General features: G+C 44.9%; 1 protein-coding gene across 1 annotated transcript in view; it reads right to left on the bottom strand.

Moving 5' to 3' along the window:
* Positions 1–1,960, bottom strand: part of GUCY1A2 (guanylate cyclase 1 soluble subunit alpha 2) — a 430,508-nt gene extending 428,548 nt beyond the window's left edge. The window contains exon 1 of the mRNA XM_049889439.1: positions 1,606–1,960. Within this exon, the coding sequence (XP_049745396.1) occupies positions 1,606–1,896 (291 nt within the window). The 5' untranslated portion in view covers positions 1,897–1,960. The remainder of the gene's footprint in view (positions 1–1,605) is intronic.
* Between the last annotated feature and the right edge of the window lie 10,341 nt (positions 1,961–12,301).

The following is a 12,301-nucleotide window of genomic DNA, read 5'->3' as shown; positions in this document are numbered from 1 at the left end:
AAACTACAGCTGCACAAAGGGACTGGACTCCTTTTATAAAGGCTTATGTTCAATAATATGCAACACTAAATAGCTCCTAAGATTATGCTTCCTGGGAAATATTTGCAGTGAAGAAAAGCAAATAGTAGTCAACCCCTCCTGAGCTTTGTTTCCTAGGTTATCAATAAGGAAGGTAAATTAAAGGGAAAAACACACAAGAGGAAGATGACCCAAAGAGTAATTTCTCTAGTCAAGAAAATGCCCTTCTCCATTAGTGCAAGGGCCTAAACATTTTAGGACTACCTGGCACTAGGCAGAATCCTTCAGGATCCCACTCCTCTTCCATTCCTCCTACCATCTGCAAGAGTAGTTTTAAAAGGAAAACACAAAAGCAGTCAAACAAGATCAATGTTCAGGTTCATACCGGTAACTTTGAGGAAGTAAAAGCCTCAGGGTAGGCAAGTGAGAGTGCTGTCAGGAGTTAAAAGTCCTTGTAGCCAACCAAGGTCAAGGTGAGGATAAGTGGAGGATGGAAGTCTGACACTGAACAGAGAAAAGGAAGAGTGCAGGCAGGCAACATTTCCTTCTCCTTCAATTCCGTCTACACTAGAGTGGATTCTTGAAAACAGAGCTCACTCAGACAGGGAAAGACCAAAACAAGAGGTCTGGGATCCTGCAAACGGTAAAAGTCAAGGGTTGCTGAAAATGTCTGAGCAGGAATGAGGCAATATTGTTCTGGAAGGATGCCTAGAACCAGAGGGAGTCTGGTGTTCACCTGGAATTGCCGATACAGACATCCCTTAATGAGCACAAGTTTCAAGAGGTCCAGGAAGGCATGTATTCATTCAACAAATATTTGTGAAAGGAAGTCATGAAAGAAGGAGAGAAGGGAGCATGAAGGATGAAGTATGGATGCAAGAAATACCAGAGAGACTTAGAAAACCAGGCACCTAGTTTACACAGAGAAGGTGTAGCCAGTAAATGCCCAGTGAGTAGGACAAAAAGCTATGGGGTGGAGAGAAAAAGAGAGATTAGAGGTGTCTTCACGAGAAGGCAACTTAGAAAAGTATCTGACAGAGTTCCTGAAGATCTGAGAAAAGGGATGCAACGCTGAATGCATATAGCCTGTGGGATTCAAAGATGCCAGACAAGGTCATGCTAAGACCAAGAGAGTGTGGGAAAAAAGACAGGAAGGGTTTCCCGGAAGGAGCTGGAGCTCCTTCGGGATGCTGGAAAAGGGATGCGAGACATGTAAATGGAAACTGCGGAACAGAGACTGGGAAAGTTTGGGAGAAAGAAAACAGGTGGGTGTAAAGGTGCGGCAGGGGCTGAATGGGGTGACAGCGAGGAAGGACAGCTTAAAACCGGAGGTGGTCAGGCAGGCCCTCGGATCAGGAGACCCCAAAGAGTGCAGTCCTACTCCTTTCCCGTCCTCTAACCCCCCACCCCACCAGAGCCCAGGGGTTCGGGTCCCGCCCGGGGCCGCCAGTAACCGTAGGCCGGGCGGGGCGAAGCCGGGCCGCCCCCCAGCGGTGGGCTCTGCGCACGCCCCGGCTCGCCCTGCGCCAACTTTGCCCGGCCTGTCCTCTCCCCGGGAGCGCGGGCCCTCCTTCCGCCCCTGCTCACCGAGGGCGCCGTCAGGCGGCTGATGCTCTCGCCCAGCGAGTCTAGGTTGACCCGCCTCCGGCGCTGCGCCCTCCTGGCCCCGGCCGTGGCGGCGGCGGCGGCGGCGGCGGAGGCGGCCGGGGCCGGGGCGGCGGCGGCGGCGGCACGAGGCTCCGGCGGCCCGGGCGGGCTCCGGCTGCCGTTCCAGCAGAGCCTAGACAGGGGGCAGTCCCCCTCCTCCTCCGGGCTGGTCTCCAGGTAGTCGGAGCCCAGCGAGCTGAAGGACTCGGACGAAATCTTCCTCCGAGACATGCTGCGGGCGGCGCTGCGGCGGCCGAGGCGGCGGCGGCGGCGGGGACGCGGGCGGCGGCGGTAGCGGGACCGGCGAGCGGCGGCGTTAAGCGCGTCGGGGCCACGGGGCGCTGCGGTCGCGCTCGGTTGGGCGGGCGTCCCCAGGGCCGCGGAGCCCCCCGAGCCGACTGCTCATGGCGGGAACGGGGGGGAGCCGCCGCACCTTGGGGCCCGGGCGCGGTGGCCGCGCCGGGCTGGGCTGGGGGCCGCCGCCGCCTCTGCTGCTGCTCGCGCGGCGCCGCCTCAGCGCCCGCCTCGGCGCATCACCGTGCGCCGCGCTCCCGCTCGGGGAGGCTTCGCGTGAGACCGCAAGCGGCGGGGCGGGGAGGCTGCGGCCGGCGCGGACGGCGAAGCCGAGGCTTTTGCTGCCTGCGCGCCTATCTCGCCCCCCTTCCCTCTCTCTACCCGCCCCTCTCCTCCCGCCTCCCTCCTTCTCTCTTTATCCCCCCCCCCATGCTCTCCCTCCGCCGGTATCACGTGTCGCCATCATACTCATTGGGAGTCTCTGCCTCGCCTGTCGCCACGTTTCAGGAGCTATGAGGACACTTCGTTGCCGTCCTCTGCGCGCCCTCCTGCTCCCACCATCCCCTAGCTCTGAGGAAGAGAACACCGTGGCTCCGACCCGACCGAGGGGTCCAGCCCCAAACACCCTATACCCCAGGCCGGGAGAGGCAACCGGGGTGCAGACGGGCCCCGGCGGGCACTGGAGGGGAGAGGGGCGCGGGGCCGGTAGCGGGGACCTCCCTCTGGAGACACCTCGGAGACGCGTGAGGACACGAAGTGGGGGATTAGGGTCCATGTTTGTCCTTTTCCCGCCTTCCTCCGAGTTTAATTGGAAAGTTCCGATGCGGAGGGGAAAAACTGAGCGGTCCAGCCCGCCGATTCCACAGGACACGCTCCAGTGGAAGGGAAGGGCAGGGGCAACATATTGGCGCCCATCCGGCTGGAGCAGCTCTTGGGAACACGACTCTTTTGCGTTCCCTGTCTCGAGCGAGGCCTCGTGGGCGCGCAGGGAGCTCAGGGCGGGAGACAGTGAGTGAGGGAAGGGTCTGCTCCGAAGGAGCCCTGTTGCTGAGCCTCAGCCTGGCGGGCGCGCTGGGCGCCTGGCTCCCGCCGGTGGCTGGTGGGCTCCGCACTAGTGCTGGACAGCTCCCCTTGCCACCTGCAGCCGCGTTCGCTGACGTCTCGGGCAGAGGCGCTCGCGCAGTTTCGCTACAGGCTCCACTACCTAGGACCGGGCCCGGGGGGAGGCCAGGGAGTGATGCCCGGTCCCTAGTCTGCTGGGCTCTTGGCGCCAAATATGCGATTCGTTTGCACTGGGCTACAAATGCTGCTCAAAATGCAAGAGTGGAGAGAGGGGAAAGGCTTTTCAAAGCTCAGCAACAGACACACCACAGCGCGAGCACACCTCTGGCCGCCAGTTTGCCGCGGAGCTGCTTTATTCCAAAGCTTGCTTCTTTGCAAACCAGCAGTCGCTCCCAGCGTCTGGCTCCACTGCGCTTGCTTTAGCCCCAGAAGAGCCTTGGTCGTTCTGCCCTTAGGGTAAGGAGTAGAAAGAAGGGGCCAAATAAGAGTGTCTCAAAAGAGGAGTCTAGGCTGCGCTTCCCTCTGTGGCAAAAAAGATGAGCGTCCTCCATCTTTCAGCGTCCCCCGCCTTTCCCTGCCGCCCGGAAGAAAAGTTCAGTGGCTCTGACTTCAGCTTCCCAGACACACAGAGGCCAATGCGCTTTCTAAAATGCTGGTCCTTCTAGGTGAAGACAGATGGGTTTGCGGGTTGCATTTATAAAAAAGAGAAAAAGCAAAACAAAAAAAAATGATGTGCATTCTTTCTATTTTGCTTTTAACTCTAAATGTTCCCATTGTTTATGAGGACCCAGATAAATGAGAATGTTTCAAGTTTTTTTTTTTTTCATATACTTTGAAAAAGTCCACTCAGCCTTATTCAGAGACGTATCTTATTCCCAGATCTTAGATGGAAGTAAAAGATGTTAAAAGTGTGTACTATCGAACACATTCTTCCCTTCAAAAAAAAAAAAAAATTCTTCAGCCTGTTGATTAAGTTGCTAACTGCATAGCTAGTTTCTCAGCAGAGGAAATTCAGAACAGGAGGGGTTTTTTTTTAACATTTTAATTGTTCTTAGGTGAAAATTTAATTTAGACATAAATTGTTCTGACATTGATTGCAGTCCCTGCAATGTGTTAGCACTCACCCCCCTTCCACCCCAGTTCCTCATCTCCATTCCTCTGGTTTTCCTGCCACTTCCTGCCTTCCCAGCCTTACTTTGGAGCAGGTGTTGCCCTTTTGGTCACCTGTACTTGATTGTTCCTTGCAGGCGTTATTGTTTGTTTTATAGACTTGTGTAATATTTGGTTAAAAGGTGGAATCCATGAGTGGCTTCAGTTCTGAATTAGAAGGGTGTCTAGGGGCCATAGTCTTGGGGGGTTCCTGTCAGACCAGTAAGTTTGGTCTTTTTTTGTAAATTTGAATTTTGTTCTACATTTTTCTCCTGGTCTGTCCATGACCCTCTATTGTGATCCTGGTCAGAGCTGTCAGTGGTGGTAGCTGGGCACCATATAGTGCTTCTGGTATGAGGCTAGTGGAGGCTGTCGTTTATGTGCTCCATTAGTCCTTTGGACTAATTGCTTCCTGGCTTTCTTCATTCACCTTTGCTCTGGTCAAGATGAGACCAATAGTTGTATCTTAGATGGCTGCTTGTAAGCTTTTAAGACCTCAGACACTACTCACCAAAGCAGGAGGTAGAACATTCTTTTCATGAACTGTGCTATGCCAACTGACCTAGGTGTCCCCAAAGACCAGGTCCCCTAGCAGGAGGGCTCTCTTTTAAAATAAATGTGTGGCGTATCTACTTGAGATTTCTCCATTACTTCATTCTATTTGTTTCCATGGCAATTATGCACAAATTACACTTTTTTTAAGTAAAGACTAGGCATCAAGCATCAATCCTGCTAAAAACTTTGACTGGCTTTTTTTTTTTTTCTGAATTAGAATGGATGGTTTCTTTGAAAATTATATTATTCCAGCTTTGGGGAAACTGTTTAATATTCTTGTTGTGCAGTATCAATGACAGGATAAAAATCGGAGTTCCTAGTTCTCTTATTTAGTTATGATAATTTAATTGCCAAGTTCTCTAGAATCATAGAATCTTAGAGCTATTATTAAGGATATTAAATAGCATATCCCCTTCACATTCTTTCAACAAACTACTGTTGTGCATATACACACATACAAAATTCTAATTATGGTAATGGCAAGTAACTTTTTCATTGACCTTGGAACAGGAACTTTTTCCTAATCATTCTAACTCTTGTCTCAAAGTCAAATTACTGAGTGCAAGGCAATGAGTGTCATTTGTTCCTAAAATTTACAAGAGGCTCAAGCAGTCTTCCTGTTTATACTGAACATTTATTGCCAGAAAGAACTCTGAACTTAGGAGGAATTTTTTCCTTTGTGTAAACCATTTGAATCAAAGACTTTAGAGAATCTAGCCAGATGAAGTGGTCTTACAATTTTCTGTATGAATTACCCTGCCTTTGATCATGATTTTCCCACTGCTTTTGCAAACTATAAACAGAGGCCTAGATGTAGACAGTATATCATCTGCATTGCTTTTAAGGGCTTCCTTTGTATTCCTGTTCAGTGGCAGAGTTCAAAAGCTCTCAATATGAGGAATGCTGTCTACTATACTTGAATTAACATTTTTAAAAGGCAGCATAACCTAGTCTCCATCAAAAAAAAAAAAAAAAAGTTCTAGAGCTGGTAAAAGGAGTCCAAACACTTTAGGCAAAGAGTAGTCCATTGAAAATGAATAGCCTGCGTTCTGATTTTAGGAAACCAAGCTCACACAAACTCATGCCCACAAATCTGGCCCTGTTAGATATATGGTGTTACAATGAAGTCCTTAACATACAGTCTTCTCTTGGAAAAGGAAAATGCAAGAATGTACTTGGTTTGTTGGTACAGTTGGTGAGGACACCCGAGGACTCACTTCAGGTCCTGAAGCATCAGGAAAGCAGATTCCCCACCTTTAGCCATGATGGTTACTATTCTGCCTTTAAGCATAAAATAACTATTGTTTGTGTATGCCTTACTTCATACAAAGCACTGCTATTTATAAACTCCTTTTACCTACATTGCCTCATTTAATTTTATTTTCATCCTTTCCAGAGAAGTAGAGAAAAATCACCTCTGTCAAATTCAGATAAAAACTACGATCAGTCCTTACTCCCCAAACTTTTTGCATTTCAGAATGCCAGCTCTTTCCTAATTTCTTTTCGGCCATCTAAGTCTCCAGCAAGAAAACCTGAAGCATCTGCATAAGTGTCCTCTGTAGCAGAGCTCTCTCCTGATATCAGAAGCCTGAGGAAATCTCTCCCTATGGTCAATCTTTACATAAATCTGGCAACTCACAGGAATTGTCTATATAGCGTTGAAGCAAGTTCTCTGAAGAAATGCAGGAGCTGGTGAATTCTTAACTAGGACAAGTTCTTCTGGATTGCTAACCTAGAAAATCACACACACACACATACACAGTCCTCACATGCAGGTGTAATCCTGTGTACATGTTCCCTGAATGAGATCAGCCTCCATTTCCCACTTTATCCTACCTCCCTCTTTTAAAAGAGGGCAAATATGTTTCCTCAGTGAAAGACTATGAGATAAAAATAGTAGGGATACTATGCTTCATGTTCTTGCAAAATTTTATAAGACTGAATACTAAGGATAATATCAAAGTGAGAAGAACCATCTGCTTTCTCTATTTCTAAAGGGACATATGGAAGATAGTGAAATCCTTTATCATTCTGTGGTTATATTTCATTATAAAACCACTCTAAAGGGATAGGGTACTTGCTGCTTGAAAAGAAAGCAAAGCCAAAACCACCAAATTTAGTAAAATTTGTACCAGAAAGATACTTACGAGTAGGATGACTGCCTCATTTTGGTGCCACCAAATCCAACAAAGCAAGAAAGAGGGAAATGTAATCATTGTCATTTGGTGTCTATGGCAGACACCTCTCTCTTTCTTAAGCATCTTTCAGTGGCTTTGCACTTGACCATGCACTGCAGAAATCATTCTTCTTGTAGGAGAGGTCCTGCAAGTCAACACTTCAAGTACTAGTCTTCTGCACCGGGGCTTCCTAAACTCCTCAGCCTTCTTATCTTCAGACTCAACAATCCCAGCATTGTTAGTTCTGCCATGTTGTTGTTGCTGTTAGTTGCCATCAGGTCAATTCCAACATGGCGACCGCATGTGTGCAGAGTAGAACAACTCCTTAGGATCTTCAAGACAGGGAACTTTCGGAAGCAGATCACCAGATCTGTCTGCCTGAAGGTGTGTTCAAACCGCCAGCCTTTCAGCTAGTAGTCAAACACTTACCGTTTTAGCCACCCTGGGACTCCTTTTAGCTGTGCCATGCCCTTTATTTAAGTTTGGATTCTTTTTTTGAGTGTCAAGCACAGACAATATTGGAAGATTATTATGCCTTCTTCTACGTGTTTTTGTAGACCACAGTATTGTCCTTTATGTCTAATCAGAGCAATATGTTGCCAATATGTTATTAGATTATGGTCTGCTTTCACTTTTAATAGTTTTTCTAGATACTTATTTCCATCTTGTACCCATTTTCAAACCTTTTAGCCTTCCAAATCCATTTAAGTAAAGGCAAATTAATGTTTGTTGAGAGCCTACTGTGTGCCGAGCTCTGTTGCTTCATTTAATCTTCACAATGCCACAATAGGACATATTACTCCCAATTTTACAGATATGGAAATTCTGGCACAGAGATTTTAAATATCTTCCCCCCAGCATCATGGAACTATAAATATTAGAGTCAGCATTCAAATCCTGACTCCCAAACCTATGATACCTCCACTGAAACATGTTTCCTGCTTGCCTGCCTCTTGTAACTGCCGTCAAATGTTCTAAAAATGCACAGAAAAAAAATAAACCTACTGAACTAAAATCACTATGAGTGGCTTATTGCATTCAAATTAATATTACATATCCAATTAACCTGCTGGATTTTTTTCTGAAACATAATGTCATGGAAAATTGCTGACTTATGTAGAAGGTCTACATTCTAGTAGCTCTTCTTTTAGTGACTAGCTGTGTGATCCTAAGCAGGTTGATCAATGTCTCTGGGACTCAGTCCCATCACGCCCTTAAAATAAAGGGCTGATACTCTATAGGGTATCACCAACCTCAGTATTCTATGATTTTTCTATATGTTAAGCTATACATTTTCTTTCCGGACATACCTTGTGCCTGGAAATATTTCCTGTCAAACATCATAAGGCTAGCTTCTCTCTTTTTCCTCCCTATCAAATCCCTTCTCAGAATGCAATTCTTCTGCAAATCCCTTCTTTAACCACCTAAGGTTTTCTCCTTGTACAAAGCTGCTATGAACATGGCCTACAGAATTAAAGGGATAAAAAAGAAAAATTTCAACTCAATTGTATTTGGTTAGATGTTCACCATCTCCCTGTCTTTTTATAACCTAATTCTTCTGCCTGCTTTATTATATTATAGAAAGGAATCATATCTTCCTGTCTGCAACTTATTAAGCTTGACAGCTAACAATAATAAGTATGAATTATCAATGAGTGCCTTGATATAACCTTGTTAAGGTTAATAGACATTTACTTAAATATGTTCAATTCATAGTAAATATTCCATCAGTTATTTATAAATAATCAATTTTTTTAAATCCTATTTTAATGTAAATACCAGAATTCTTAGAGGTATTAATATTAAGAATTAAATTTACTCTTGTCACTAGATATAAATGAGCAAAATGTTACTAATAATGATTGAATGGCTGTGTACTTGGATTCTTTAAAATAGTAATAGTGATAATTTTCTGTTTAAAAAATTAAGAAAAAAATGACAGTTGATATTTATGTTATAATCATTCCTGGAAACGTTTCAAGATATTTAAATGAGTGATGTGATGGTTGAAATTGTGTGTCAACTTGACTGGGCCATGATTTTCAGTGTTTTGGCAGTTGTGTAATGTTGTGATCACTTCCCTGTTGAAATTTGACATGTGATCACCCCCATGATAGAATCTGCTGAGTGGTACCAGTGCGGGGTGGAACCTGTGGGGCTCACCACCCCCTCAGCCTTCATCTCTCCGCCCGCACTGCCTGAGTCCTTCCTGCTCACCATGCCAAGGCTTTTGTCTTGTTCTGGGTTTAGCAGCTGTCTCTTGTCTCTCTGGTTCTTGGAACTTGCTCTAGCCACTTACCTGTCAATCTTGGGATCCGTGGATCTTCACAGCCTGCAAGCAAGAGTCCTGCACCCCGACCTGCCGATCTTGGGTTCGCCAGCCCCTGCAGCTACGTGAATCAGGAGAAACTTTGCGGCCTTGCCTGCCGATATTGGGATTCGTTGACCTTCACAGCCTGTGATGAGTGGGAGCCCTGCTCTCCAACCTACCGATTTTGGGTTTGCCAGCGTCTGCAGCTGCGTGAATTGGGAGAACCCCTATCCTGATCCATGGACTTGGGATGTTTCAGCCTCTACAATCATTTGAGCTGTTTCCTTGATATGAATCTCTCTGTATATATTTTTATATGCTTTACTGGTTTTGCTTCTCTAGAGAATCCAGCCTAAGACAAGTGACCTCAGTAATGAATAAATAAGTTCAAGTCTAAAAATCCAAGTTAGTGTTTAAATAATTCTAAAACATTTCTCCCTCTAAAGAAATAACACTTTAAGGATAAAACATAGCTTTTAATTCATCTCTGACAGTGTTTCTTAGGATAAGTAAAGTGCGTAATGATTTCTCTCTGAAAGATAAATGGACAGAAATGTGTACCACTTCAGTGAACTAAAACCAAAACATTTCATATCTCTAATTCACATCAGGCCTTATTTGTCCCACGTAAGTGGAGAAATCTTTGCTTTCAGGAAAGCCGCATGTAGCTGTGTAGACAGTCACTCTAAAACCAGCCCATTTCGTTTCCCTGCACGGTATGTTCAATCTTCAGTAAGGTTGCTACACTTCTATCTCAGAAAAGAAAATACACAAATTTTCTTGGTTCAGCACCTGACCAGTTTCCGTTGAGTCAATTCCAACTCACAGTGACCTCATGTGTGTCAGAGTAGAACTGAGATCCATAGGGTTTTCAGTGGCTGATTTTTTGAAAGTAGGTTGCCAGCCCTTTCTTCCAAGGGGCCTCTGGGTGGACTTGAGCCACCAACCTTTCATTTAGCAGCTGAGCATGTTAACCATTGCACCACCCAGGGACTCCATGGCATCTGTAGCATCTCAGTAATTTTTTTACCAGTGCCCAAGGCCAGAATAAACACCTAATAATTCCATGTATAAGGTAGTTATATCCAAACAATTTAAAAATATTTACATCCTCACAACTTAGCCATTTGGAACAATAATACATACAAACCGAAAGGGGAAAAAATTCATTCTTAAATAGCTGTAATTAATTAATTTTGCTAATTAATCAGTTGAGTTGGGTGCTGCACAACTTCTCAAACCTCAGGATCAGATTGGACACTGCCACTCTCATTTCCTGTTCCTCATCGATTTTCCCATGGCAGTTTGCAATCTCCAAAAACTCAGTTTCCCAAAGAGATGAGGTCATCAGAATAATGTAGCACAATCCAGTGTTAAAACTGTAAACTTCCTCAAGCTGAAAGCCCGGTCAGCAGCTTAAGTACCACCTTGTTTCCCTCAGAAGTTTAAAACGTCTCCCAGCAGCCCTGGGCATTCACTGCAGCATGCAGGACCCCTTGGCGCACAGCTTGTGGGCCGTGACTCAGGTTGCTCAGCCCTTCGCAAGTTCTCAGAAATGTTTGTCTTTTATCTGGATTAGAGACATTAACTGAGCAAATAGACAACGTTGTTGTTGCCAGGTGCAGGTCGAATTGGCTCCGACTCGTGGCAACCTCACATACAACAGAACAAGCCCAGCCCTGCACCGTCTTTATCATCATTGGTGCGCCCACTGGGTATTTCGAGTGCCTTCCAACCTAGAGGTCTCACCCCCAGTAGTATAATTTGACAATACTCTACTGTGATCCATGAAGTTTTCATTGGTTAATTTTTGGAAGTAGATCACCAAACTTTTCTTCCTAGTTTATCTGAGTCTGTAACTCACTGAAACTTGTCCACCATGGTGTCCCTGCTGGTATCTGAAACACTGGTGGCATGGCTTCCAGCATCACGGCAACATCCAAGCCACCACAGTACAATAAGCTGACAGAGGGGTGCTGGTATTAAATAGATAACAAAAGCCTACAAATGTAAACAGAAAATTATGCATTTAATGTCATTTTCTGATATGATAAATTTGCATACAGAATACTGGCTATCCAGTTGTGATTTATATGTACTGTTTTTTATTTTATTTTATAAGTAAAAATTTGATAAACAGTTTCAACTCATTAGTTAGCCATCAACTAAGCTTTGAATACACAAGAAACAAAATACTTTGGAAAGAACTTAAAATATTTGTTGCTTTAGATATTTGTTGCACATGTAATCTTTTTACTTAAAGCTGTATTGCCGATAGTTTAGCAGAACAATTTTATCTTGTAATGTTTTTAAGTTTTCTTATGTATTTTTCTTTTAAAAAATGGCCTGAAATCTTGGTGACTATTCTTTGTCTGGAAAGAACAGGAAAGGTAAGAGTAGGGCCCATTAAAAAAATTATTCCCTATAAATTCTACTGTCAAGCAGGAGAAAGAAGGCACTTTACTGCATTTTGTTGGTAGAGAAACGAAGACATCCAAAGATAGAGGAAACTGTCCATGGTCCAATGGGACCTAGTTAATCAAGATAGAGCTTTTAGTACAGCAGAAACTCATTTCATAGCTCTACTGTAGAAGTATGATCTCCCTTCCTACACACAGAGAGAGAAAGAGAGACAGACAAACCAAACGTTTATTTGGCACACACTTGCTACATATTTTCCCTGTGATATTTTCAAGAATATAATCCCAGTCAATGAAGTATAACACTTCCCTATCTCAGTTTACTATTTGTTTAAACAAATTGCTGTTGAGTCATTTCTGACTCTTGGTGACCCCAAGTGTGTCAGAATAGAACTGTGCTCTGTCGGGCTTTCAACGGCTGATTTTTCAGAAGTAGATCACCATGGCCATTCTTCTGAGGTAGATGTCTCTAGGTGGAATTGAACCTCCAACCTTTCAGTTAGCAGCTAAGTGCATTAACCATTTGTACCAACCAGAGACTTGTTGTTGTACTAATTGTTTAAATTGACCAATTTTCAAAGCACAGTAGTCTTTAATAAACCAATAAGGGGGAACGATACTGTTTATAGAAACTATTTTCTTTCAAATGGAGCCACTAAAAGACCCAG

The sequence above is a fragment of the Elephas maximus genome, chromosome 7, assembly GCF_024166365.1.
Source record: "Elephas maximus indicus isolate mEleMax1 chromosome 7, mEleMax1 primary haplotype, whole genome shotgun sequence".
In the NCBI taxonomy this organism is placed as follows: domain Eukaryota; kingdom Metazoa; phylum Chordata; class Mammalia; order Proboscidea; family Elephantidae; genus Elephas; species Elephas maximus.
Note: the sequence above shows the minus strand (reverse complement) of the source record. Positions and strands in the feature narration are given on the sequence as shown.